Source organism: Scyliorhinus torazame, chromosome 1 (genome assembly GCF_047496885.1).
Source record: "Scyliorhinus torazame isolate Kashiwa2021f chromosome 1, sScyTor2.1, whole genome shotgun sequence".
In the NCBI taxonomy this organism is placed as follows: domain Eukaryota; kingdom Metazoa; phylum Chordata; class Chondrichthyes; order Carcharhiniformes; family Scyliorhinidae; genus Scyliorhinus; species Scyliorhinus torazame.
The window spans coordinates 275212009-275239047 of NC_092707.1; the positions used below are offsets into that span (position 1 = coordinate 275212009).

Below are 27039 nucleotides of genomic sequence, written 5' to 3' on the forward strand. Positions count from 1 at the left end.
CCTTCATTCCAAGAGTCCTAAAGTTGTGTAATTACCTGTAGTTTGGTACTTTATCAAACGCTTTCTGAGAATCCAAATACACTACATCCACTACAAACCTCCATAAATGGTGGAAACATGCCCAATACAATACCGGTTAAGGCGTTATTGGATTGGATTGGATTGGATTGGATTTGTTTATTGTCACGTGTACCGAGGTACAGTGAAAAGTATTTTTCTGTGAGCAGCTCAACAGATCATTAAGTACATGAGAAGAAAAGGGAATAAAAGAAAATACATAATAGGGCAACACAACATGTACAATGTAACTATATAAGCACTGGCATCGGATGAAGCATACAGGGTGTGTTAATGAAGTCAGTCGATAAGAGGGTCATTTAGGAGTCTGGTGACAGTGGGGAAGAAGCTGTTTTTGAGTCTGTTCGTGCGTGTTCTCAGACTTCTGTATCTCCTGCCCGATGGAAGAAGTTGGAAGAGTGAGTAAGCCGGGTGGGAGGAATCTTTGATTATACGGCCCCCTTTCCCCAGGCAGCGGGAGGTGTAGATGGAGTCATTGGATGGGAGGCGTCCCTGGTGGTAATGGAAAATAAGCATTGGTCCCTTGAAATTGACCACTGAGCGACCAACGCCTGTTGCAGGACCCAGCCCGGAAATTGGTGTTTTTGCGTGTTAGCTCTCCAGAACAGGCTAACAGATGTTAAAAATAAAGAGACACGTCCAAGTATCGACAACTAGAGGAAAAAGATTAAGATGTGTGGCAAAAGAACCAGTCGCTACATGAGGAAATTCTTTTTTTCAAACTAGGCTTTGGATTTGGAATGCACTGCCTTATGAGTGTGGTGGATACTGAGTCAATAGCGGATTCCAAAAAGGGAATTTGATAAGAGGAACTTTTCTGGAAGTGAAAAGGGCGGGGAGATATGTAGAACGAACAGGGGGAATATGGACTAGCTGGATTACTTCACGAAACAGCCGGCACAGACTTGATGAGCAGAATGGCCTCTTTCTGCTTTCTGTGTTGTACTGTTTTATGATTGTTTGACTAATGCAATGTAGCAGCAGAGGCAGGACTGGGTTCAAAGCAATCACAGTCAGTCTTGAAACAAGCCAGCTGTGTTCAAGCTGATAACAGATAACTGAGACACTCCACACTGATTTCCTGCCAGATCTTATTAGAGCAAGATCCTTTCATTAAAATTAATATAAATTAGACTCTGAGAATGAAGATGCATGGTGTACGAAGATCAGTCAATTGAATTAAAGTTTTAAATTCACTGCTGGCTACTCGTTATCATTTTATTTTATATACATTTTCGGTTTGTGTTGCTACTGTTACCAGCCGACTTTCTGAAGCATTCTGATTAAATAGAGGAGGTGTAGCATATCAGAGAAAGGAAATAAAGCTGATGATTATACATGTGGCATGACATGGGTTATAACATTCACAAAGACTGAATAGGTAAACAGCTCTTTTCAAAACTGATGATCTATGCTGCCCGTAACCGCTGTTATGCATCATTTTCTTTTTTGTTTTGCATGATATAAATCTATGACTCAGAAACACATTATCATTATTTGAAAAACTTTTGCAGCACAAGGTTTTATTTTGACACCTGGGTCTCAAACCAAACCTTTGCGTTTGGCTGTTGCTCAGTTCAGCGAGGTCCCATCATTGAATAGGGTCGCTCGGTTTTCTGGTATCATTCAGATTAAGGAGGTGGCAAATACTCCCCCTCCCCAGTCGATTAATATTTTCTGTTGCAAGATTAAGCCTGTACTTAACGGAGCAGTTACTTCCAGGACAATTTGAACATCTGATGTGGTAAGCCAGCCAATGCGAGAATGCACTATAATGTGAGTCCTTTGGCAGGTTGTTGATCAAAAGCAAAATATTGTAGATGCTGGAAATCTGTAATACAATCAGAAAGTGCTGGAAATACTCAGCAGGGCTGGCAGCGTCTGTGGAGGGAGAAATCAGAGTTAATGACCTTTAATCAGAATTGCCACACTGTAATATCAGTAAAACAGGATTTAACTTTAACAATAAATAATCATATTTTTCTCTAGAGAAAAACACAGGAAAGAAAAACGTTTTATCTTTGTGTTGAAACACATCACTTTAATTCGCCCATCTTTCTTTTTCTTCCAGACTTATTTGGCTGTTATTTTCTGGGGTCACAGATTCCATTGGCACTAATCCATAATGGCCGATGATGCAGATATGCGCAATGAGCTGGAGAATATGCAGCAGCGTGCTGACCAGGTGGCCGATGAGGTGAGTCAGATTGTACAAGAGCACTGAAGCCCATCACCTTGTAATCCCACCCCTCCCTCTCCCGATTTCCTATTGGTTCACTGCAGTGGTGCTGCTTCAGTGATACAATGATGCCAGAAAATAAGCAGTGGCAGAAGGAATTAGGGAGTTGGAGCTCAGTACAATTAGCATACATGCGGTTAGAAGGCCTGCCTCCATTCTCTGGGACTCCAGCCAAGTTGAATTAAACATTCAATCTAATCCTCTAATCCTCACACTGCCTCATGCACCCACCCACCCTCGATATCCCCTCAATACCTCCACCCTTTCCACGCTCCCACCCATCCTTGATACCCCCTCATATCCCTCCAACCTTTCCACGCTCCCACCCACCCGCGATACCCCCTCATATCCCTCCACCCTTTCCACACACCCACTCACCCTCGATACCCCCTCATATCCCTCCACCCTTTCCACGCTCCCACTCACCCTCGATACCCCCTCATATCCCTCCAACCTTTCCACGCTCCCACCCACCCGTGATACCCCCTCATATCCCTCCACCCTTTCCACGCTCCCACCCACCCGCGATACCCCCTCATATCCCTCCACCCTTTCCACGCTCCCACTCACCCTCGATACCCCCTCATATCCCTCCACCCTTTCCACCTTCCCACTCACCCTTGATACCCCCTCATATCCCTCCAACCTTTCCACGCTCCCACCCACCCGCGATACCCCCTCATATCCCTCCACCCTTTCCACGCTCCCACTCACCCTCGATACCCCCTCATATCCCTCCACCCTTTCCACGCTCCCACTCACCCTCGATACCCCCTCATATCCCTCCAACCTTTCCACGCTCTCACCCACCCTCGATACCCCCTCATATCCCTCCAACCTTTCCACGCTCTCACCCACCTGCGATACCCCCATATATCCCTCCACCCTTTCCACGCTCCCACTCACCCTCGATACCCCCTCATATCCCTCCACCCTTTCCACGCTCCCACTCACCCTCGATACCCCCTCTTATCCCTCCACCCTTTCCACGCTCCCACCCACCCGCGATATCCCCTCATATACCTCCACCCTTTCCACGCTCCCACTCACCCTCAATACCCCCTCATATCCATCCAACCTTTCCACGCTCTCACCCACCCTTTATAACCCCTCATATCCCTATGCCCTCAACATGCTCCCACCCACCCTCTATACTCCCTCATTTCCCTAAGCCCTCTCCATCCCCCCACCCAACCTCTATACTCCCTCATTTCCCTACGCCCTCTTCATGCTCCCACCCACTCTTTTCCCATAGCCTTGCAAATTTCTCCCTCCAGTATTTATCCCAGTTCCATCTGAAAGTTATTGTTGAATTCCACTACATTCCCATGCTCCCCTGCATCCTTTATGCCCACCCATCCAATATGTACCATTTGCAGAACCAATGAACCATATAATTTTTTTAATATAAATTTAGAGTATACAAATTTTATTTCCAATTCAGGGGCAATTTAGCATGGCCAATCCACCTACCCTGCACATCTTTGGGTTGTGGGGAGAAACCCACACAGACACAGGGAGAATGTGCAAACTCCACACAACAGTGACCTGGGGCCAGGATCGAACCTGGGACCTCGGCACTGTGAGGCAGCAGTGCTAACCCCTGCATCACCGTGCGGCCCCAATGAACCATATAATAACAGCGGCATTTATTTGAGATGCTCAAGAAAAAAAACACCCATTCAAAAATCTCCTTCGGAAAATAAACTGCTGGTCCTACAAACAAGTGTCAATCAAGCAGTGGCATTCATCATTTCAATAATAGAAGATTGACCTAATTTCATACCTCTCATTCTTGTCCAAATAAACATACAGACTTTAAAAAAAACACGTCTTAGAAACAATAACCTCATTAAAATGTCAATGAATCAAAGCTCACACTCCCCATCAAGGCGTTTAACAATGGTTTTGATGCAACTGAGTGGCTTGCTGGGCCCATTCCAAGCGCACTTAAGAGTCAACCACATTGCTGTGGGTCTGGAGTCAAGTAAGGACCAGACTAGGTAAGGACAGCAGAATTTATTTCCCTAAGGTACATTAGTGAATCAGAAGGGCTTTTAAAAAAAAAAATGGAGACCTAATATTTCCTTGGTGACCATTACTGACACCAGATTTTTTTTTACATTCCAAAATTAGTCCATTAACTCAATTTAAATTCCCCAACTGCTCTGATGAGGTTTGAACCCATGATTCCAGACTACTCGAATTGCTGGCGGCATGGTGGCACAGTGGTTAGCACTGCTGCCTTACAGCTCCAGGGACCTGAGTTCAATTCTGGCCTCAGGTGACTGCCTGTGTGGAGTTTGCACTTTTTCGATGTGTCTGCTTGGGTTTCCTCATGGTGCTCCATTTTCCTTCTACAGTCCAAAGATGTGCAGGTTAGGTGAATTGACCATGATCAATTGAGCCTTAGTGTCCAAAAGGTTAGGTGGGGTTACGGTGTTAAGGGGATAGGATGGAGGCCTGACCCTAGGTAGGGTATCCTTTCAGAGGGTCAGTGCAGACTCAATGGGCCAAATGGCCTCCTCTTGCACTGTAGTGATTCTATGATTCCTTTCTGCACCAACCATAGTAATTCTATACTATGATTACTAGTCTAGTAAAACAAATTGTACGCTACTGCAGCCTCAAAAGCTTGGAAATGTAGTGGAATTCAACAATAACTTTCAGATGGAACTGGGATAAATACTGGAGGGAGAAATTTGCAAGGCTATGGGAAAAGGGACAGAGGAGTGGGACTAATTGCAAAGCTCTTTTAATAGGTTAGCAGAGACACCATGGGCCAAATGACCATTTTTATTCTGTATTATTGTCATTCTAGTCTATGATTCTTTATGTACTTCACAAAAATGGTTAAGCTGATTAGTTTTTGCTTTTGTTTTACTTTCATATATTTTCTATCTTCCTTTCTGTTTACAGTCATTGGAAAGTACCCGTCGGATGCTCCAGCTGGTTGAAGAGGTAAGAACTTTATGTTGAGATGTGAACTATATTCTTTTATTTTATGTAAAGTATTTAAATGTGTTTTACTTGGTTATAGATTGATAATAAAAAGAATTCCCATTCTCTTTGATTTTCCATTCGAAGCCCTTACAAATCATTTTGAGAGAGTCCCCACAAATTGGGAGCAGGAGTAGTCTACTTGGCCCCTCGAGCCTGCTCTGCCATTAGTAAGCTGACTGGATTGTGGCCTCAGTTCCACATTCCGCCGACGCTTCATCTACCTCTGCCTTAAAAATTTACATTGACCCTGCCTGCACTGCCCTCTGGGGAAGAAGGCTCCAAAGATTCACGACCCTCTGAGAAAATAATTTCCCTCATCTCAGTCATAAATGGGAGACCCCCTTTTTAAACTGTGTCCCCTAGTTCTAGTCTAGTAATACTTTTGGTCAAGAGACTCTGGGCAGCAAGCATCACTTGTTAGGCTCTAATCAAACTCAATGTTAAAGGACTGAGACTAATTTTGTAAATTCTACCATTTCTTTTCATCCTATTTTTTAAAAAATTGAGATTACCAATTCATTTTTTCCAATTAAGGGGCAATTTAGCGTGGCCAATCCACCAACCCTGCACATCTTTGGGCTGTGGGGGCGAAACCCATGCAAACACGGAGAGAATGTGCAAACTCCACACGGACAGTGACCCAGAGCCGGGATCGAACCTGGGACCTCGGCGCCGTGAGGCTGCAGGGCTAGCCCACTGCACCACCGTGCTGCCCTTTTTCATCCTATTTTAATTAACACTACTCGTTCACAGCAGATATTCGGAGCAGAGAAAGAGAAGGTTCAGCCCGCCTCGATGTTTTTGCTACTTAGTGGATCTCAATCCAGATGGTGAAATATGAAACTAGATGCAATCCTTTTGCGGTGGTTGATTAATTTACAGGATGCAGCATTACATATGCTTACCTCCTAACTACTAACACAGTGACCCAGCAGTCTGTCTTTATAATTTTCTTTTGTCACTTAACCTATTTATATCACTTTGCGGACTCATTGTATTCTCCTCATAACTTGCTTCCCTACCTATTTTTTTAATAATCAGAAAAATTGCTTACAATACAGCCAGCCCCTTCATACAATTCACTGTACTGATCCCTGTGGCATTAATTTGACCCTCAGTAAGTTGGAAGTATGAAACTAGACACTAATATTTTTCTTGACAATAAGTTTATTTGCATTCCATCTCCCTTCCCACTAACCCAGTGTCCCAACACTCTCTTTATGCTCTTTTTAAATGAACAAATGATCAATAAAGTAAACAAATCAAAGAGGGGTCACAGTCTCTTGTCGGGCACTGTCCCTTTTTATAAGTGTTCCAAGCGGGTAATTACACAATGCCCTTGTCCTGTGTATCTTAACAATAATTAACATAATTTACAAGTGAGATCATGGCTGATCTGTATCTTAACTCCACCCACCTACCTTTGCCCCATATCCTCCTTTACTCTTTTCTAACAAAAACATCAATCGATTTCAGATTTAAAACTAGCACAATTTATAAAGAAAATCAAAATTCCCCTTTCTTTTCACCCACAATTTCTCCTGCTTTCGTGGAGTTCCCTTCATCTGAGAGATGTGGAACTGTTCAGGACCATGGACAGCTCCTTGCCTGGCATGGGTGTATTCCTTCCAGGAATTCAGAGTGAGTAAATGGGAAGGAATTTCCTGCTTGGCATAGAACTGTCTAGCGATGAAGCACACTTCTGTTACCTATGGTTGAAAGTCAGCATTGCTTTTCAAATATCGGGGATGCCATATTCTCTCTGCTTTCTTCTCCTTCCTTGAACTTTGCAACATGCGATCAAGAGGATAGTTGAGCAAACATGGCAAATAACGTTACACCAGAAAGGTGTCCTGAATAAAGCTTGGATGAATAGGCCAGGACCTTACCAGCCTTTTGGGAATGGACTGGGAGGCAGGCGGGCAGCTACACGTGCTCCTGCTGCCAGGGAATCAATGGGAATTACAGTGGATTGACTGTCCATGACTGGAGGAGGGTGACCAGCTATTGGCCTATTGATGGCCTCTATAGCAGCACACATGCATTTGACTGGCATCAGGATTCTCACCCCCCACCCCCCCACCCCCCCCTGCATGGTGAGATCACTAGCTTCCCTGGGGAGGTGGGGCTTTGGGAGGCACCCTTTCATCCTTTCCAGGGGGTCCATGACCCACAGTCCTGACAACATCAATAGATGGTTCATGCCATCAGATCATCAGAGCTTGCCTGCCACGTTAACTTTTTTTTATGCCAGCCCTTTGAGGGCACCTCAATATGGATACACCAACTGTTTCTCCTTGCAACTTTTAGTAGCTGAGCACTGTTTGAACAAGCAGCTTGGAGAGGCTGGCTGCCATCGATAATGGGCCAGAGGGTCCTAGCAATAGCCTCTTCACAGCCACCACCGGTAAAACCGCTGCCGTGTTTCCATCACTGGGACTGTTGTACTGACAGGAAGACCAGCATTTGAAGCAATTTTGGCCAACTTTTTATGAGGGACCAAATGCTCCATTGCCGAATGGCCTCAAAAAAAAGGATGCAGACTTGCAAGTATAGACACTCCACAGAGCTGCTGTTGCTCCTTATTGAAGGAGACAGCCAAGTAGAATTGACATAAAAATTGGGTCAGTTCCAAAACTCAGCACATATTGTGGGAGTATTGATGGCTACCATGCAACTGAGCTTGCTAGAATCACTCTGGGTGACATTAATATGAAAACATCGAATCATGAATGAAAATGAACTCAACCCCATTGAAACTATAATCTGTCTATGATGATGCATAGGTATCTTTAAAGAAAAACGTTCATGTTTATCATTTTAAAAGTAAACCTTGAATTGAGCACAGTAGTTTGTTTTCGGTAGTTAAGATAAGATTGCACATTTTTAGAGTTGCAGGCAGTCTCAAGTAATTAAATTCATCAGGATAATAATAAGCCAGCTGTTCCTAGCTGAATAATCCCAGAGTATATATAGTTTTGGACAATTAATTCCCCTGCTTTATGCAAAGAGTACATATTCTTAGAATGCAGCAAGCTAGTTGTTAGGGAAGCATCTTACATGTTTACCATTAGCAGTGATGTGCAATGTGAGCTGACCTTACAGGGTTTAATGATCATTGCTGTCTCCTAATTTTACTTGTGATGGAAGGCCAGCAGGCACAAGTCAGCAGTGATACTGAATCACTTCAGTTAAGTTCATCACTAGCTCTGAGGAAACTCTGAAAATAGACCTGCCAACTGTGGCCTGACATTGTGATAACATTCTTAAAGGACTGTGCCAGTATATCTGCCTTGCATTATACAAACATCTGCCAACTCAAGTGCCAGAGAACCTATTGCCCATAGCAAGTGACAGCATCGTTACAATTGAAGAATGGAAAAGTTTGGAATGAAAGTGCAGGTAAAGCTGCCCAAGAGGTGAATGTTCACCTCCATTATCCTATGCTACTAATCACTGCACATGTGGAATAGGGCCGCCCGTGAAGGGCATAGCATTGTTTGGAGGCCCAGGTGGCCATCAATAGATTCCTGGGATGAAGAGCTTGTCTTAGGAGGAAAGGTTGAGCAGCTTCGGATTATACCCATTGGAGTTTAAATGAATGAGTGATAATCTTAGAATCATAGATTTCCTACAGTACAGAGGATAACATTCAGCCCATCGGGTCTGCACAGACCCTCTCAAGGAGCCCCCCCCCCCCCCATCCAGACTCATTCCCCCACCGTATTCCCGTAACCCCGCCTAACCCGCACATCTTTGGACTGTGGAAGGAAACCAGAGCACCCGGAGGAAACCCACACAGTCAGGGGGAGAATGTGCAAACTCCACACAGTCACCCGAGGCCAGAATTGAACTTGGGTCTATGATGCTGTGAGCAGCAGTGCTAGCCACTGTGCCTGATTGGGTTTGACAGGATAGATGCTGAGAGGATGCTTCCACTCGTGGGGAAGTCTAGAAGGGCACAGTTTCAGAGTAAAAGAGTCCCTCATTTAAGTTGGGAATGAGGAGGAATTCTTTACGCCCCTCCACCCCCCACCAGGCAGCTGAGGCTTTGATTACATTAAAGACCGAGTTAGACAATAGTTTGATTGTCAAGGGTAATGAGTAGGAAGGCCATAAAATGGATAGTAGTCAGTCAAATCAGCCATGATTTGTCGACTGGTGGAAAATGTTTATTTTCAGTGTTCTTTCATGAACTGAATGGCTTGCTCAACCACTTCAGAGACAGTTAAGGTTCAACCACATTGCTGTGGGGTCTGGAGTCAGACATAGACCAGGCTGGGTAAGGACGGCAGATTTTCTTTCCCAAAAAGGACATTAGTGAACCAGATGGGTTTTTAACAACAAATCAATCATGGCTGTTATGGCCACCACTACTGAGACTAGCTTTATAATTCCAGTTCTATTATTTGAATATAAATTACATCAGCTGATGTGGTGGGATTTGAACCTGTGTCCCCAGAGCATTAGGCTGGGCCTCTGGCTTATTAGTCCAATGACATAACCACTACATCACTGTCTCCCCAATTTCTTACGTTAATTTAATACGTGGGCTTTGGGGGATTCTGCAAAGTAGCCTCAGCATGTTCGGTTGCTGGTTTTTCCATGGGGAAGGTGAAAGATATTTCCCGTAAGAACAGCATGTCAGTGATCTACTTGATGCCTTGGTACAGTGCAGATTGGCGCGGGTTCCTTTACCCAGTGCCAGCTTGCATTGAGTCAAACTGGCATTGCCACTCCTGCAGGAAAGGCAGATAGTTTTCGGCAGATGGTACATTTCCATCATTGCCTCACTGGTGAGGTGGAGTTTTTATTCCAGGTTTACCTGCAGAATGGATGTGGATCTTCCTCTTTCTCCTGGTAAAACAGAAATAAAGAGTGATTGTGAAAAATGGCCATATTTCAATTAATTCGACCAACTATACATCTTAACAATCCAGAAAAATAAATGTAATTAAAACAAAGCAGGCACCTAGAGAGCTCACAAAACTTCAAAGTCAATGATTGCAACCAAAAAAATGCTGCTGTGAAAAATTTGGTAAATGTCCCTTTAAGAGCAATACTTGCTAAAAGCCTATGCACATGCACAAATTCATTTATTTTACAGAGAGCAGCCAAATTTAAAACACGGGGCAGAATTCTCCCAAGCGCCAACTGTGGGTTCAATGGCAGGCAGGAGCAGGGAGAAATTTGGCAGGCCTCACAGAAATTGTTTTCATGGCAGTGTGAATTTACAGCAGGATCATCTGCTGGTGGCCGCCATGACGGATTGGGAAATCAGCTGGAGGATGGCGTGAAACCGATTTGAATCCCGCTAAGGGAATGCAAATGAAGGTCTGACCGCCCATGCTCGAATCTCCTCAGTGCCAGTGGGAAACATGCCATTGGAAATCACGTCTGGAACAACATGGCGTGCAGATGCCGGGACTCATTTGAACAACACCTAGTGCTGTCTCCGGAGTTCAGGATAGGTACCGATAGCAGCCTTGGAGCCCAGAACACCACAGCAGTGGTTAGGGGCAGCATCTACTGGCAGACCTTCCAGTGTCCTGGAGGGGGTCCATGTTCCAGCCTTGGAGTGCTCCCGGAGAACCATCTTCATTTTCAGGAGGTCCGTCATGGAGCCTACAGGGTGGGAATGATTATATTACCCGTGGTCCTTGAGGAGTACGAGTTCCCCCACTAGGGGCTCTCTAGTATCCTCTGTAAAAAAGGTCAGCCAGTAAGGCACCAGAACAGGAACCGGGTAAGGATCTACCCAGCCATGTATATAATCATGTTCTAAATAAAACTTTTGCTTCTGTATTTTCCTCGGTGTGGACTCAGTGTCCTTATTAAACTGGCGATGAGGAGTAAACTGGCTTGCTGTTGACGCTGTGACCTATTAGGCTGAGCCACCTCCCTGATTTTCTGGATCCAGGTTTTCTTGATTTGCCATGCCTGCATTTGACACCGGTATTGAAGACTGGAACCAGTAGACAGAGAGGATGCATTGCTTTTTCCGGGCTAACAACATTATGGTCGACAAGTGCCAGATGGTCATACTGTTGACGACTGCAGAGCGCGCATGTTCAGGGCATGTTCACGCATGTGCCCAGTGGCACCAGATGCGCAATCATTTGACCAATTCATGGCATTTGTGGGGCAAAATTTTTTTTTAAAAAAATATATTTATTAATGTTTTTTAACACAATTTTTCTCCCTTACAAACAATAACCCCCCACGTTTAAGAGCCGCTGCCCCCGTAACAAAATAACAAGGAATCGCACTGAGCAAGGTATATACATGGCAAAATGGTATATTTACATAGCTTTGTCCACTGGCTCTCTCCCGCACGTGCCAGTTTCCCCAACCCTTCATGTTATCTCTTGCTCATCCACCCCCCCCCAAGCAATCCCCCATTCCCTCCCCCCCTCCCCCCCCCCTTCCCAGGACGCCCCCCCTGGGTTGCTGCTGCTGCTGACCGACCTTCCTCTAACGCTCCGCGAGATAGTCTAGGAACAGTTGCCACCGCCTGTAGAATCTCTGCGCAGATCCTCTCAAGGCAAACTTAATCTTCTCCAACTTTATGAACCCAGCCATGTTGTTTATCCAGGCCTCCACGCTAGAGGGCTTCGCCTCCTTCCACATTAGCAAGATCCTTCGCCGGGCTACTAGGGACGCAAAGGCCAGAATGCTGGCCTCTTTCGCCTCCTGCACTCCCGGCTCGTCCACTACTCTAAATATTGCTAGCCCCCAGCTTGGCTTGACCCGGACTTTCACCACCTGAGATATTGCTCCCGCCACTCCTCTCCAGAACCCCTCCAGTGCCGGGCATGACCAAAACATATGGACATGATTCACCGGGCTCCCTGAGCACCTTCCACATCTGTCCTCTACCCCAAAGAACCTACTCAACCTCGCCCCCGTCAAGTGCACTCTGTGGACCACCTTAAATTGTATCAGGCTGAGCCTGGCTCACGAGGAGGAGGAATTAACCCTACCTAGGGCATCAGCCCACAGACCTTCCTCAATCTCCTCCCACAGCTCCTCCTCCCATTTACCCTTCAGCTCCTCTACCAGCGCTTCCCCCTGTTCTTTCATCTCCTGGTATTTTGCCGACACCTTGTCCTCCCCGACACATACACCCGAGATCACCTTATCTTGAATTTCTTGTACCGGGAGCAACGGGAATTCCTTCACCTGTCACCTCACAAACCTGCATATATCTAAAAGCATTTCCCGGGGGTATCTCAAACTTCTCCTCCAGTGCCCCTAGGCTCGCAAACGTCCCGTCAATGAACAGGTCCCCCATTCTTCTAATCCCCGCCCGATGCCAGCTCTGGAACCCCCCGTCCATCCTCCCCGGAACAAACCGGTGGTTACCCCTGATCGGGGACCACACCGAGGCTCCCATTGCACCCCGGTGCCGTCTCCACTGACCCCAGATCCTTAGCGTTGCCGCCATCACCGGACTCGTGGTGTACCTTGTCGGCGAGAGCGGCAGCGGTGCCGTCACCAACGCCCCCAGGCTCGTCCCTTTACAGGACGCCATCTCCATCCTCTTCCATGCCGCCCCCTCTCCCTCCATCACCCACTTGCGGATCATCGCCACATTTGCTGCCCAGTAGTAGCTCCCTAGGTTTGGCAGCGCCAACCCTCCTTGGTCCCTACTTCATTCCAGGAACCCTCTCATTACTCTCGGGGTCTTATTCGCCCACACAAACCCCATAATACTCCTACCTACTCTCTTGAAAAAGGCCTTGGTGATCACGATGGGAAGGCACTGAAACACAAACAGAAACCTCGGAAGGACCACCATTTTGACCGACTGCACTCTACCCGCCAGCGAGAGCGGTAACATGTCCCATCTTTTGAAGTCCTCCTCCATTTGCTCCACCAACCTCATCAGATTCAGTTTATGTAGGGCCCCCCAATCCCTGGGTATCTGGATCTCCAGCTACCGAAAGCTCCCCTCCACCCTCCTCAGCGGTAGGTCCCCTATCCCTCTTTCTTGGTCCCCTGCCTGTAATACAAAGAGCTCACTCTTCCCTACATTGAGCTTACAGCCCGAAAACTCCCCAAACTCCCTTAGAGTCTGCATGACCTCCACCATCCCCTCCATTGGATCCGCCACGTACAACAACAGGTCATCCACATATAGCGACACCTGATGCTCTTCTCCCCCTCGGACCACCCCCCTCCATTTATTAGCCTCCCTCAATGACATGGCCAAGGGTTCGATCGCCAATGCAAACAACAGGGGGGACAGGGGGCATCCCTGCCTCGTTCCTCGGTACAACCGAAAGTACTCCGACCTCCACCGGTTCGTCACTACACTCGCCACCGGGGCTCTGTAAAGGAGCTTAACCCAACTGATAAACCCTCCCCCGAACCCAAACCTACGCAGCGCCTCCCAGAGGTACTCCCACTCTACTCGGTCAAAGGCCTTCTCCGCGTCCATCGCTGCCACTATCTCCGCCTCTCCCTCCTCCGATGGCATCATTATCACGTTTAAGAGCCGCTGCACATTAGTGTTTAATTGCCTGCCATTTACGAACCCCGTCTGGTCCTCGTGGATCACCCCCGGGTCACAGTCCTCGATCCTCGTGGCCAGCACTTTTGCCAACAACTTAGCATCCACATTGAGGAACGAGATCGGCCTGTACGATCCACATTGCAGTGGGTCCTTGTCCCGCTTTAGGAGCAAAGAAATTGTCGCTTCCGACATTGTTGGGGGCAGGGTCCCCTCCTCTCTTGCCTCATTAAAGGTCCTCAGTAGTAGCGGGGCCAACAGGTTTACGTACTTCCTGTAGAACTCCACCGGGAACCCGTCCGGTCCCGGGGCCTTCCCAGCCTGCATGCTCCCCAAACCCTTGCTCAGCTCCTCCAACCCAATTGGTGCCCCCAAACCAGCCACCTCTTGCTCCTCCACCCTCGGGAATCTCAGTTGGTCTAGGAATCGTCTCATCCCTTCTTCCCCCGCTGGGGGCTGGGATCTGAACAGCTCTTCATAGCAGGCCTTGAATACCTCGTTTATTTTCGTCGCACTCCGAACCGTGGCTCCCCTTTCATCTTTGACTCCCCCTATTTCCCTCGCTGCCGTCCTCTTACAGAGGTGGTGTGCCAGCATCCGACTAGCCTTTTCCCCATACTCGTAGGTCGCCCCCTGCACCTTCCTCCACTGCCTCCGCCTTCCCTGTGGTCAACAGGTCAAACTCCGTCTGGAGCCGTCGTCTTTCCCCAAGTAATCTCTCCTCTGGGGCCTCTGCATATCTCCTGTCCACTCTCAAAATCTCCCCCACTAACCTCTCCCTTTCCATGCCCTCTGTCTTCTCCCTATGAGCCCTGATGGAGATTAGCTCTCCCCTGATCACCGCCTTCAACGCCTCCCATACCACCCCCACCCGCACCTCCCCGTTGTCGTTGGCCTCCAAGTACCTTTCGATACACCCCCTCACCTTCCCACACACCACCTCATCTGCCAGCAGTCCCACATCCAGCCGCCACAGCGGCCGTTGGTCCCTCTCCTCTCCTAGCCCCAGTTCCACCCAGTGCGGGGCATGATCCGAAACGGCTATAGCCGAATACTCCGTCCCCTCCACCCTCGGGATGAGCGCCCTGCCCAGAACAAAAAAATCTATCCGGGAGTAGGCTTTGTGCACATGGGAGAAGAAAGAAAATTCCCTGGCTTGCGGCCTTGCAAACCGCCATGGGTCCACTCCCCCCATCTGATCCATAAACCCCCTAAGCACCTTGGCCGCCGCCGGCCACTTTCCCGTCCTTGATCTGGAGCGGTCCAGTGCTGGATCCAACACTGTATTGAAGTCTCCTCCCATTATCAGGCCTCCTACCTCCAGGTCCAGAATGTGCCCCAACATGCGCTTCATGAATCCAGCATCATCCCAGTTCGGGGCGTATACATTTACCAACACTACTCATGTCCCTTGCAACCTACCGCTCACCATCACATATCTCCCTCCATTATCCACTACGATAGTCTTGGCCTCAAATGACACACGCTTTCCCACCAATATTGCCACCCCTCTATTCTTCGCGTCCAGTCCCAAGTGGAATACCTGTCCTACCCATCCCTTTCTTAACCTGACCTGGTCCGCCACCTTCAGGTGTGTCTCTTGGAGCATAACCACGTCTGCCTTCAGTCCCTTTAAGTGCGCGAACACTCGACCCCTGTCTAGCTTTTTTGCTCCCCCCATATCACTCCCGTAAGTCAGCTGACACCTGCTGACCCCGGCTTCCCCCGCCATCCCTTTGACCTCCCTGTATGGGAGTCTCCCAATCAATATGCGTTCCTTCGTTCCCCTTCCCGCCTTTCTTCCCGCGCGCGGGAAAAAACCCCGTGCTTTCCAAAGCCTGCCCCGCCCCCTCTGGCGCAGCTCCTGTCGTGGCCTTGTCTCTCTCCCCCAGCCCATGTAACATTTCCTGCGCGTGATTGACCCCCTATATACAACAACCATCACACATCAAACCTCAAACATCCCCCCCACCCTCACAAACCCTCAGTTAGAGTCCAACGTTTCGGTTTGTATGAAGGTCCACGCCTCTTCAGGCGTTTCGGAGTAATAGTGTTGGTCCTTGTATGTGACCCACAGTCGTGCTGGCTGCAGCATTCCGAATTTCACTCCTTTCCGGTGCAACGCCGCTTTGGCCCGGTTGAAACCCGCTCTCCGCTTTGCAACCTCCGTACTCCAGTCCAGGTATATTCGGATCTCTGCATTGTCCCACTTACTGCTCCGCTCCTTCTTGGACCATTTCAGGACCCTCTCTCTGTCCGTGAACCGGTGAAATCTCACCACCATCGCCCTTGGCGGCTCATTTGCCTGGGGCTTCCTCGCCAGCACCCGGTGTGCCCCGTCCAGCTCCAGCGATCTCGAAGGGGCCTCCGTGCCCATCATCGCCCCGATCATCGTGCCCGCGTATGCCACGGCATCGGCCCCCTCCACTCCTTCTGGGAGACCCAGGATCCGTAGATTCTTTCTCCTCGACCTGTTCTCCAGGTCTTTGAGTCTTCCCACCCACCTCTTGTGTAGCGCCTCGTTCGGCTCCACTCTCACCGCCAGGCCCAAGACCTCGTCCTCATTCTCACTGACTCTTTTCTGTACCTCCTGGATCTTTACCTCGTGGGCCTTCTGGGTTATCCCTAGTCCTTCAATTACCGCCAGCATAGGCGCCAGCATCTCCTTGTGCAGCTCCTCGAAGCAGCGCTTGATGAACTCCTGCAGCTCCGGCCCGCACTCCGCTTTGTCCCCGGTCGCCGCCATTTTGATTTTTTTCCCTCGCTTCTCCCGCTGCTCCAATGCCGCTTTTGTGGCCGCTGCACTTCTGGTCCGGTCCATAAAAGTTGGAGGGGGACCTCTCTCTTCCCTTCCCCATGGGTTGTCTTTGAAAAAATTCCGTTGGGGCTCCTCCAATGAGCCCGAAAGTCCGTAATAGCGGGAGCTGCCGAATCGTGAGGCTTAGCTCCGCATAGCCGCAACCGGAAGTCTCGTGGGGCAAAAATTTAACCCGACCCTGTCAGTAATCGTTCAAATATAATTGGTTTTATGCGGCGGAGAGGTCCCCCGTTGAGTCCGTCACCGAGTTTGTATCACTGCTATGGAAGATAGCCGAGTTTTGAGAGTATGGAACTGCTTTATCTGCTTTATCCGCAATTGTTTGGTCTGCAGTAAAAATATGAAAAAACATTTGTACGAAATCTCCCTGACGTTTTAGCAGGCACTGCAGATCTCCTAGACCTGGGAAAGTGCGGAACGTGGTGTCCAAGAGATACAAGGGATGGAGGTGAACATTTTGGGGCACCTCACGTGGTATCCTCACGACCTGGACTGGCTCTGGCCTCTGGGCGAAGAGCCGGCTGCCGAGACGAATGATGTCTGGATTGGATATGGGAGCTGCCATTTCTGTGGTGGCGCAGAGCACCTTTGATCTTATAAAACGAGGTTTGCATACTTTGACCTTGGCTGACACGGCGGCTCTTTTGGCCACTTATACAGGGGAGTGACTGAATATTGTGGGGTCCACTCTTGCTCTGGTAGTTTATGGGGGCCAATCAGTTCGCCTTCCCCTCATTGTTGTTCAAGGAAGTGGCCCTAGACTGTTGGAACTTGAATGGCTACACCATCTGTAGTTGGATTGGCAACATATCTTTCAAGTGGAATCTGGTGGTCTGTGTGCGATACTGAGCAAGTTCTGAGATTTTCCAGCCTGGCTTGTGTACCATTAAAGGGACCGTGGCCAAGATCAAGCTGGACCTGGAAGCCCAACCCTGGTATTTTGTGCCCATCCGGTTTCCTATGCTTTAGTGGAAAATGTCGAGACCTAACTTTGGGCATCATCAGGCCTGTGCCCCTCGCCGATTGGGCGGCGTCAGTTGTGCCTGCAGTGAAGCCAGTTAAGACAGCCCACCTCTGCGGAGACTATAAATTGATGGTGAACATGACTTTGAGGTTGGACCATTACCCTTTACCACGCATTGAGGCTCTGTGCGCAACATTGGACGGGTAGCTGTACGTTTACGAAATTGCCAACAACTTAGCATCCACATTGAGGAACGAGATCGGCCTGTACGATCCACATTGCAGTGGGTCCTTGTCCCGCTTTAGGAGCAAAGAAATTGTCGCTTCCGACATTGTTGGGGGCAGGGTCCCCTCCTCTCTTGCCTCATTAAAGGTCCTCAGTAGTAGCGGGGCCAACAGGTTTACGTACTTCCTGTAGAACTCCACCGGGAACCCGTCCGGTCCCGGGGCCTTCCCAGCCTGCATGCTCCCCAAACCCTTGCTCAGCTCCTCCAACCCAATTGGTGCCCCCAAACCAGCCACCTCTTGCTCCTCCACCCTCGGGAATCTCAGTTGGTCTAGGAATCGTCTCATCCCTTCTTCCCCCGCTGGGGGCTGGGATCTGAACAGCTCTTCATAGCAGGCCTTGAATACCTCGTTTATTTTCGTCGCACTCCGAACCGTGGCTCCCCTTTCATCTTTGACTCCCCCTATTTCCCTCGCTGCCGTCCTCTTACAGAGGTGGTGTGCCAGCATCCGACTAGCCTTTTCCCCATACTCGTAGGTCGCCCCCTGCACCTTCCTCCACTGCCTCCGCCTTCCCTGTGGTCAACAGGTCAAACTCCGTCTGGAGCCGTCGTCTTTCCCCAAGTAATCTCTCCTCTGGGGCCTCTGCATATCTCCTGTCCACTCTCAAAATCTCCCCCACTAACCTCTCCCTTTCCATGCCCTCTGTCTTCTCCCTATGAGCCCTGATGGAGATTAGCTCTCCCCTGATCACCGCCTTCAACGCCTCCCATACCACCCCCACCCGCACCTCCCCGTTGTCGTTGGCCTCCAAGTACCTTTCGATACACCCCCTCACCTTCCCACACACCACCTCATCTGCCAGCAGTCCCACATCCAGCCGCCACAGTGGCCGTTGGTCCCTCTCCTCTCCTAGCCCCAGTTCCACCCAGTGCGGGGCATGATCCGAAACGGCTATAGCCGAATACTCCGTCCCCTCCACCCTCGGGATGAGCGCCCTGCCCAGAACAAAAAAATCTATCCGGGAGTAGGCTTTGTGCACATGGGAGAAGAAAGAAAATTCCCTGGCTTGCGGCCTTGCAAACCGCCATGGGTCCACTCCCCCCATCTGATCCATAAACCCCCTAAGCACCTTGGCCGCCGCCGGCCACTTTCCCGTCCTTGATCTGGAGCGGTCCAGTGCTGGATCCAACACTGTATTGAAGTCTCCTCCCATTATCAGGCCTCCTACCTCCAGGTCCAGAATGTGCCCCAACATGCGCTTCATGAATCCAGCATCATCCCAGTTCGGGGCGTATACATTTACCAACACTACTCATGTCCCTTGCAACCTACCGCTCACCATCACATATCTCCCTCCATTATCCACTACGATAGTCTTGGCCTCAAATGACACACGCTTTCCCACCAATATTGCCACCCCTCTATTCTTCGCGTCCAGTCCCAAGTGGAATACCTGTCCTACCCATCCCTTTCTTAACCTGACCTGGTCCGCCACCTTCAGGTGTGTCTCTTGGAGCATAACCACGTCTGCCTTCAGTCCCTTTAAGTGCGCGAACACTCGACCCCTGTCTAGCTTTTTTGCTCCCCCCATATCACTCCCGTAAGTCAGCTGACACCTGCTGACCCCGGCTTCCCCCGCCATCCCTTTGACCTCCCTGTATGGGAGTCTCCCAATCAATATGCGTTCCTTCGTTCCCCTTCCCGCCTTTCTTCCCGCGCGCGGGAAAAAACCCCGTGCTTTCCAAAGCCTGCCCCGCCCCCTCTGGCGCAGCTCCTGTCGTGGCCTTGTCTCTCTCCCCCAGCCCATGTAACATTTCCTGCGCGTGATTGACCCCCTATATACAACAACCATCACACATCAAACCTCAAACATCCCCCCCACCCTCACAAACCCTCAGTTAGAGTCCAACGTTTCGGTTTGTATGAAGGTCCACGCCTCTTCAGGCGTTTCGGAGTAATAGTGTTGGTCCTTGTATGTGACCCACAGTCGTGCTGGCTGCAGCATTCCGAATTTCACTCCTTTCCGGTGCAACGCCGCTTTGGCCCGGTTGAAACCCGCTCTCCGCTTTGCAACCTCCGTACTCCAGTCCAGGTATATTCGGATCTCTGCATTGTCCCACTTACTGCTCCGCTCCTTCTTGGACCATTTCAGGACCCTCTCTCTGTCCGTGAACCGGTGAAATCTCACCACCATCGCCCTTGGCGGCTCATTTGCCTGGGGCTTCCTCGCCAGCACCCGGTGTGCCCCGTCCAGCTCCAGCGATCTCGAAGGGGCCTCCGTGCCCATCATCGCCCCGATCATCGTGCCCGCGTATGCCACGGCATCGGCCCCCTCCACTCCTTCTGGGAGACCCAGGATCCGTAGATTCTTTCTCCTCGACCTGTTCTCCAGGTCTTTGAGTCTTCCCACCCACCTCTTGTGTAGCGCCTCGTTCGGCTCCACTCTCACCGCCAGGCCCAAGACCTCGTCCTCATTCTCACTGACTCTTTTCTGTACCTCCTGGATCTTTACCTCGTGGGCCTTCTGGGTTATCCCTAGTCCTTCAATTACCGCCAGCATAGGCGCCAGCATCTCCTTGTGCAGCTCCTCGAAGCAGCGCTTGATGAACTCCTGCAGCTCCGGCCCGCACTCCGCTTTGTCCCCGGTCGCCGCCATTTTGATTTTTTTCCCTCGCTTCTCCCGCTGCTCCAATGCCGCTTTTGTGGCCGCTGCACTTCTGGTCCGGTCCATAAAAGTTGGAGGGGGACCTCTCTCTTCCCTTCCCCATGGGTTGTCTTTGAAAAAATTCCGTTGGGGCTCCTCCAATGAGCCCGAAAGTCCGTAATAGCGGGAGCTGCCGAATCGTGAGGCTTAGCTCCGCATAGCCGCAACCGGAAGTCTCGTGGGGCAAAAATTTAACCCGACCCTGTCAGTAATCGTTCAAATATAATTGGTTTTATGCGGCGGAGAGGTCCCCCGTTGAGTCCGTCACCGAGTTTGTATCACTGCTATGGAAGATAGCCGAGTTTTGAGAGTATGGAACTGCTTTATCTGCTTTATCCGCAATTGTTTGGTCTGCAGTAAAAATATGAAAAAACATTTGTACGAAATCTCCCTGACGTTTTAGCAGGCACTGCAGATCTCCTAGACCTGGGAAAGTGCGGAACGTGGTGTCCAAGAGATACAAGGGATGGAGGTGAACATTTTGGGGCACCTCACGTGGTATCCTCACGACCTGGACTGGCTCTGGCCTCTGGGCGAAGAGCCGGCTGCCGAGACGAATGATGTCTGGATTGGATATGGGAGCTGCCATTTCTGTGGTGGCGCAGAGCACCTTTGATCTTATAAAACGAGGTTTGCATACTTTGACCTTGGCTGACACGGCGGCTCTTTTGGCCACTTATACAGGGGAGTGACTGAATATTGTGGGGTCCACTCTTGCTCTGGTAGTTTATGGGGGCCAATCAGTTCGCCTTCCCCTCATTGTTGTTCAAGGAAGTGGCCCTAGACTGTTGGAACTTGAATGGCTACACCATCTGTAGTTGGATTGGCAACATATCTTTCAAGTGGAATCTGGTGGTCTGTGTGCGATACTGAGCAAGTTCTGAGATTTTCCAGCCTGGCTTGTGTACCATTAAAGGGACCGTGGCCAAGATCAAGCTGGACCTGGAAGCCCAACCCTGGTATTTTGTGCCCATCCGGTTTCCTATGCTTTAGTGGAAAATGTCGAGACCTAACTTTGGGCATCATCAGGCCTGTGCCCCTCGCCGATTGGGCGGCGTCAGTTGTGCCTGCAGTGAAGCCAGTTAAGACAGCCCACCTCTGCGGAGACTATAAATTGATGGTGAACATGACTTTGAGGTTGGACCATTACCCTTTACCACGCATTGAGGCTCTGTGCGCAACATTGGACGGGTAGCTGTACGTTTACGAAATTGCAACGCTTATTTACAACTGGAACTCGATAAATCATCAAGGAGGTACGTCACAATCAATATGCACAAGGGGTACACCTGGCTCCCAGCTCCCATTCAGAGTATCCTTGGCATGCGTAACCTTCCAGCGCGTCATGGAGAACATTCTGCATGGATTTCCGCATGTTACAGTTTACTTAGGTGATGTGCCATTCACAGGGACCATGGACCAAGAACATTTGCAGAACCTCAATAAGGTGTTTTTCAGAGTATGGAGTCTGCCTGCGAAACACGATGTGCTTGATTCATGCAAATTAAGTGGTATACTTGGGGTATCGGGTGGACCGGGAAGGCCGACATTCGGTCGCCGAGAAAAGAGAGTCATCAAGATGGCCCCAGCTCGGTGAGACGCCACCGGACTTCGCTCTTTTCTTGGACTAGTAAATTATTATGGCCGATTTATTCCAAATCTGACAACCATTCTGACCCCCTTCACTCGCTCTTCAATAAGCATCAGCTTTGGGAGTGGGGGCATTTAAGAAGGTGAAACAGCGGTTGTCCTCTTGGGGGTGTTGCCACATTTCCACCCTTCAAAACCATTGTACGTCACATGCGATGCTTGGGGCATGAGCAATGGCGGCGAACATCCAATTGTCTTTGCCTCCCAGACGCTGGCTGCGGTTGAGAGAAAATATGCCTAACTAGAAAAAGAAGACTTGGCGGTTATACTTGGTGCAAAGTGGTTTCATCAGTACGTCTATGGCCACCATTTCTTTCTCATCATGGATCACAAGCTGCTGCTGTTTCTCTTCCGTGAAAACAAGACGATCCTGCCAATTGCGTCTGTGAGGACTCAGCGCTGGGCCTTATTATTGGCTGCTTCGCGGCAGCAGCGGTGCAGTGGCTAGCACTGCTGCCTCACGGCACAGAGGTCCCAGGTTCGATCCCGGCTCTGGGTCACTGTCCGTGTGGAGTTTGCACATTCGCCCCGTGTTTGTGTGGGGTTCGCCCCCACAACCCAAAGATGTGCAGGGGAGGTGGATTGGCCAGGCTAAATTGCCCTTAATTAGAAAATTAATTGGGTACTCTAAATTTGTAAAAAAATGTATTATTGGCTGCTTATGAATACTCATTCGAGCACTGCCCAGGAACCCAGATTGCGCATGTTGATGCATTGAGCCATCTTCCCCTACAGACGGATTCTGTAAATCCCCCTTGTGGACACCAACTGAAAGTGGCTGAAGGTTCACAGGATGGCAACGATCACCTCCCGGGCGATCATCAAGCGATTGTGCATTTCTTTTTCCACCCACGGAATCCCTGATGCGCTAGTGACTGATGACGGCGCCTCTTTCATGAGTGAAGAGTCTGCCGCTTTTATGAAAAGCAATTGAAATTGCCATGTCTGCACTGCTCCCTACCATCCGGCATTGAATGGCTTGGCAGAGAGGGCTGTGCAAACGGTTAAACAGGGTTTCAAGAAACAGACCTCGGGCTTGATGGACGCCAGGCTGGCAAGATTTCTATTCTCATACAGGACCAGGCCGCGCACAGTATGTGGGGTGGCTCCCCGCTGAGGTGTTAATGGGTTGTAGGCTTCGTACACAACGGGAGTTTGATTATCCCGGACATTGGCACGAAGGTGCGCAGTAACCACGATTTGCAAGGGCAATGCCCAATTCGATGTTGACTTCTTTGACACTTCCGCACCTGATGGCACAGTATTCGTTGGTAACTTCACGATGGTGCTCGTTAGCCCTCTGGGTTGTCATTCATCAGGACCAGCCTCTTACCGAGTTTGGGTCCAGGGGGAACTGATGCAACGGCATTTGGATCAGATTGCTCACAGAGGTTACTCTGTTGTGAGGCTACTTGAAGGAAAGCTGTCCTGGATCCTCTTGCTCCATTGCTGAACCAGCCTGCTGTGACGCCTCCAGTCTCTCTCTCTCGACGTCGACGTGCCTGACGTATCTTCCGACCCTGAAATGGAGACGCAGACCTCCACGGTCTCGGATGCCGATCAGCCGCCTCCTACCGATCGTCCGCCATGACGTTCCTGCCGCAGACAACGATCACCAGAACGGTGTACGCCAAACGATCCGGCGCATCAGCTCCATTTTGACTTACTGGGGCTAAAAAGAATCCGACATCCTCCGCCTGCTCTTCCTTCTCCGTCTCAATCGGGCGTTGAGGGGGGGGTCTTTGGACTTTGGTAAGGGGGGGGAAGGAATGTAATAGCTCGCAGGAGACTGGAATTATTATCTTCCCCGTGTCCCTTACGGATAAGGAGCTCCCCGCTAGGGGTGGGGGATCACTATTGAGCTCTGTATATAAAAGGTCGGCCAGTAAGGCGCCGACCAGAAAGGAACTAGGTGGGGAGCTACCGGGCAATGTATATATTGTGCTGGAAATAAAAACTTTATTTATTTTATTTTACTCGATGTGGACTCCCCATGTCCTCATTAAAATATTCTTCTTTTTTATCGATGTAAAATTATTTTATGGGTTGTGGTCAAGCTCAACATTTGCTGCCCATCCCTAATTGCCCTTGAAAAGGTGATGGTGGGCTACCTCCCAGAGACTGTCGCAGTTCATGTGGTGTAGGTACAGCCATAGTGCTGTTTGAGAGTTTTAATACATGGTGCGGCACGGTGGCATAGTGGTTAGCACTGCTGCCTCACAGCGCCAGGGACCTGGGTTCGATTCTGACCTTGAGTCATGTATGTGTGGAGTTTCTCCCACCAGTGTGCACTTTCTCCCTGTGTCTGCGTGGGTTTCCTCCGGATGCTCCCGTTTCCTCTCACAGTCCAAAGATATGTAGGTAAGGTGGATTGGCCATGCTAAATTGCTCCCTAGTGTCCAGAGATGTGCAGGTGAGGTGGGGTTACAGGGGTAGGGTGGGACGGACAGGGTAGTGGACATGGGTAGAGTGCTCATTTGAAGGGTCGGTGCAGACCCGATGGGCTGAATGGCCTTCTTCTTCACTGTCGGGATTCTAAATGTGCTTTTTGGTTACGAGTTGCGTTTCTCTCAGATGAGTTGGCATGGGGAAGGGCACAACACTAGCTGTAGAAAAGAGAATGATTTTATTGAATGGAAGCAGGCTCAAGAGGCTGAATGGCCTACCTGCAGGAAACCTCCTGGCAGTAAACGCAGGGGACCAATGCTGCAGATATTTTCAGAGACCCTCGACAGGCTTAGAGACCCTAACTGTTTGCCTGGCTCAAGCCACAGGGAAAGGCTTTACAAAGTGGGCTTTCCCCCCGCCCCCTCGCCCCTTTCCCCTCCACACACCCTTTCATAATGGTGACCAGGCTGCTGATTCCACTTTTTATTTTTTATTTTTAAAATGTCACAGAGAGAGAATCTCAAAAAGGTAGCACTCTCTCTCTCTCTTACCTTGAGCCTGTTGCTCCCTCTAAGCTGGATTACTCTGTCAGTCAATTTGGGGAAATTCACAGATGAGTTAATGTTCTCCACACCGTTGGCTGAATATTACAGGCCAACCAAGGATGGTGGGTGATATCGCAAATTAGGGCCCGTGCCATCATTGGCATACTCGCCACCGGTTCACCCAACTCTGCCCCTCCATAATTTTATGGGTAAAGTTGTCCAGTGGGCCACCCGCCCATGAGACCCTCGGGTGTGCAATTAATGCCCAATTAAGGGTGTCATCCCACCACCGCTATGATATAATAGGTGGTGGGGAGAGAACTGCGCATTGAGGAGTCCAATGCTCCACTCAATGACAGCCCAGGGGGCTGTATGGACCTTGTTGTACCGGGTCTCCGCTTCAGTCTCCGGCCTCCGTACTGGCATCATTAGCCATGTCCTCAGCGGGTACCACTTATCCCCAAAGAGCCAGCTGCTCATCCTGGGGTGGTCCTCCAAGAGGCCTGGGATGACCGACTGCCTCAGGATGCAGCTGTCGTGGACGCTCCCCGAGAAGTATGCACACACGTGCATTATCGTCATCTGGTGATCGCACATGTGTTGTATGTTCGGGGAGTGGAACTCCTTTCTGTTAACGTAGGTCACTCCCAGATCAGCGCAAGGCAATTTATTACCCCCTGGACCTGGGGCGTCCCAGAGATGGCGAAGAAACCTTCTGCCTGGGCATCTTGCTGGGCTTGGTCCATGTCAAAGATGATGTAGTTTTCCGCCTGGGCAAATAGGCAACCGTGTCCTGTCGGATGGACCTGTGAGCTGTGGCCTATGAGATGCCACACAGGACCCCGCTCAAGCCCTGGACTGACCCCAAGGCGTAAAGCTTCAGATCTGCAGTGACCTTGGCAGCCACCGGAAGCGGATGTCCTCCTCCTCCATGTGGTGCCAGGTCCGTGAGGATGTGGCACAGATGCCGCACCATCTCCTTGTTGAGGTGGAGTCCCTTGCGGCACACGCTGTCCGTCATCTGTTCAAATGACCAGCGCTGCCTGTGCACCCTGGGCTGAGGCGGGACTCCCCCTCTGGGTCCCTCCCTGGCCTGATGGCGGCCGGGTCCTCAGGGTGTGCAGCGGAGTCTGGCACATGGGCCACTGCCTCGAGCATCTGCAGACGCTGCTGCTGCCGCCGTCTCCGGCATCTGGCCACAGGCCTAGCAGCAGCAGCACTGGGGCAAGTTCTGGGTCCAAAGTCCCTGCCATAGCGTTCAATATCTGTAAGGCATTTGGAGAAGGTGTTAGGCTGACAAACAACGGTGGCTCACACCCCGGGACCCTCCATTCCGCCAATGATTCCCACCCCCCACCCAGAATGCCCTGCCCACGCACTCCTGGCCACAGCGGCGCGCCCTCACTAGACCCCAGACCCTGTACTCCCGACGTCTGCTCATAATGTCACCTGGACCGAGCGCTGGTTCCCTCCCCATGGCGCTCACCCACCTTCTGGCCGTGGACATGTCCCCGGAGCTGTGTCCCATCCCCTGGGTGTTCAGATGATGGCTGCTGCATGTGTGGTGTTGCCTCCCGCAGTGGAATTTCTTCAGCCAGATGGTGGTGAATCTGTGGAACTTTTTGTTGCACAAGGCTGTGGAGGCCAAATCACTGAGTGTCTTTAAGACAGAGATAGATAGGTTCTTGATTAATAAGGGGATCAGGGGTTATGGGGAGAAGGCAGGAGAAGGAATGAGAAAAATATCAGCCATAATGAATGATTTGTTATGTTCTAGGTGTAACATAAGCGGCTTCCTTGTGGTGCACTTGACAAAGGAAGGTCCAGACGTGGAGATAACTTCAACATGTTTATTAAACTATTTACACTTCTATTACTCGGGTTCGACACTACTGCTAATCCTACTAT

At 50.0% G+C, this 27039-nt stretch overlaps 1 protein-coding gene and 1 long non-coding RNA gene across 4 annotated transcripts in view; one reads left to right on the top strand and one right to left on the bottom strand.

The window, feature by feature from the left end:
• The window catches only part of snap25a (synaptosome associated protein 25a), a 286229-nt gene that overhangs the window by 169469 nt on the left and 89721 nt on the right, over positions 1–27039 (top strand). For all 3 annotated transcript variants that reach the window (XM_072506380.1, XM_072506372.1, XM_072506388.1), the window contains exons 2-3: positions 2150–2275; positions 5237–5278. In XM_072506380.1, the coding sequence (XP_072362481.1) occupies positions 2204–2275; positions 5237–5278 (114 nt within the window). In that variant the 5' untranslated portion in view covers positions 2150–2203. The remainder of the gene's footprint in view (positions 1–2149; positions 2276–5236; positions 5279–27039) is intronic.
• On the bottom strand, positions 1292–26857 carry LOC140421603 (uncharacterized). The gene is made up of 3 exons (XR_011946930.1): positions 26622–26857; positions 10146–10177; positions 1292–1959 (listed from the first exon to the last, which is right to left on the bottom strand). It is a non-coding gene; the product is annotated as an uncharacterized lncRNA (long non-coding RNA).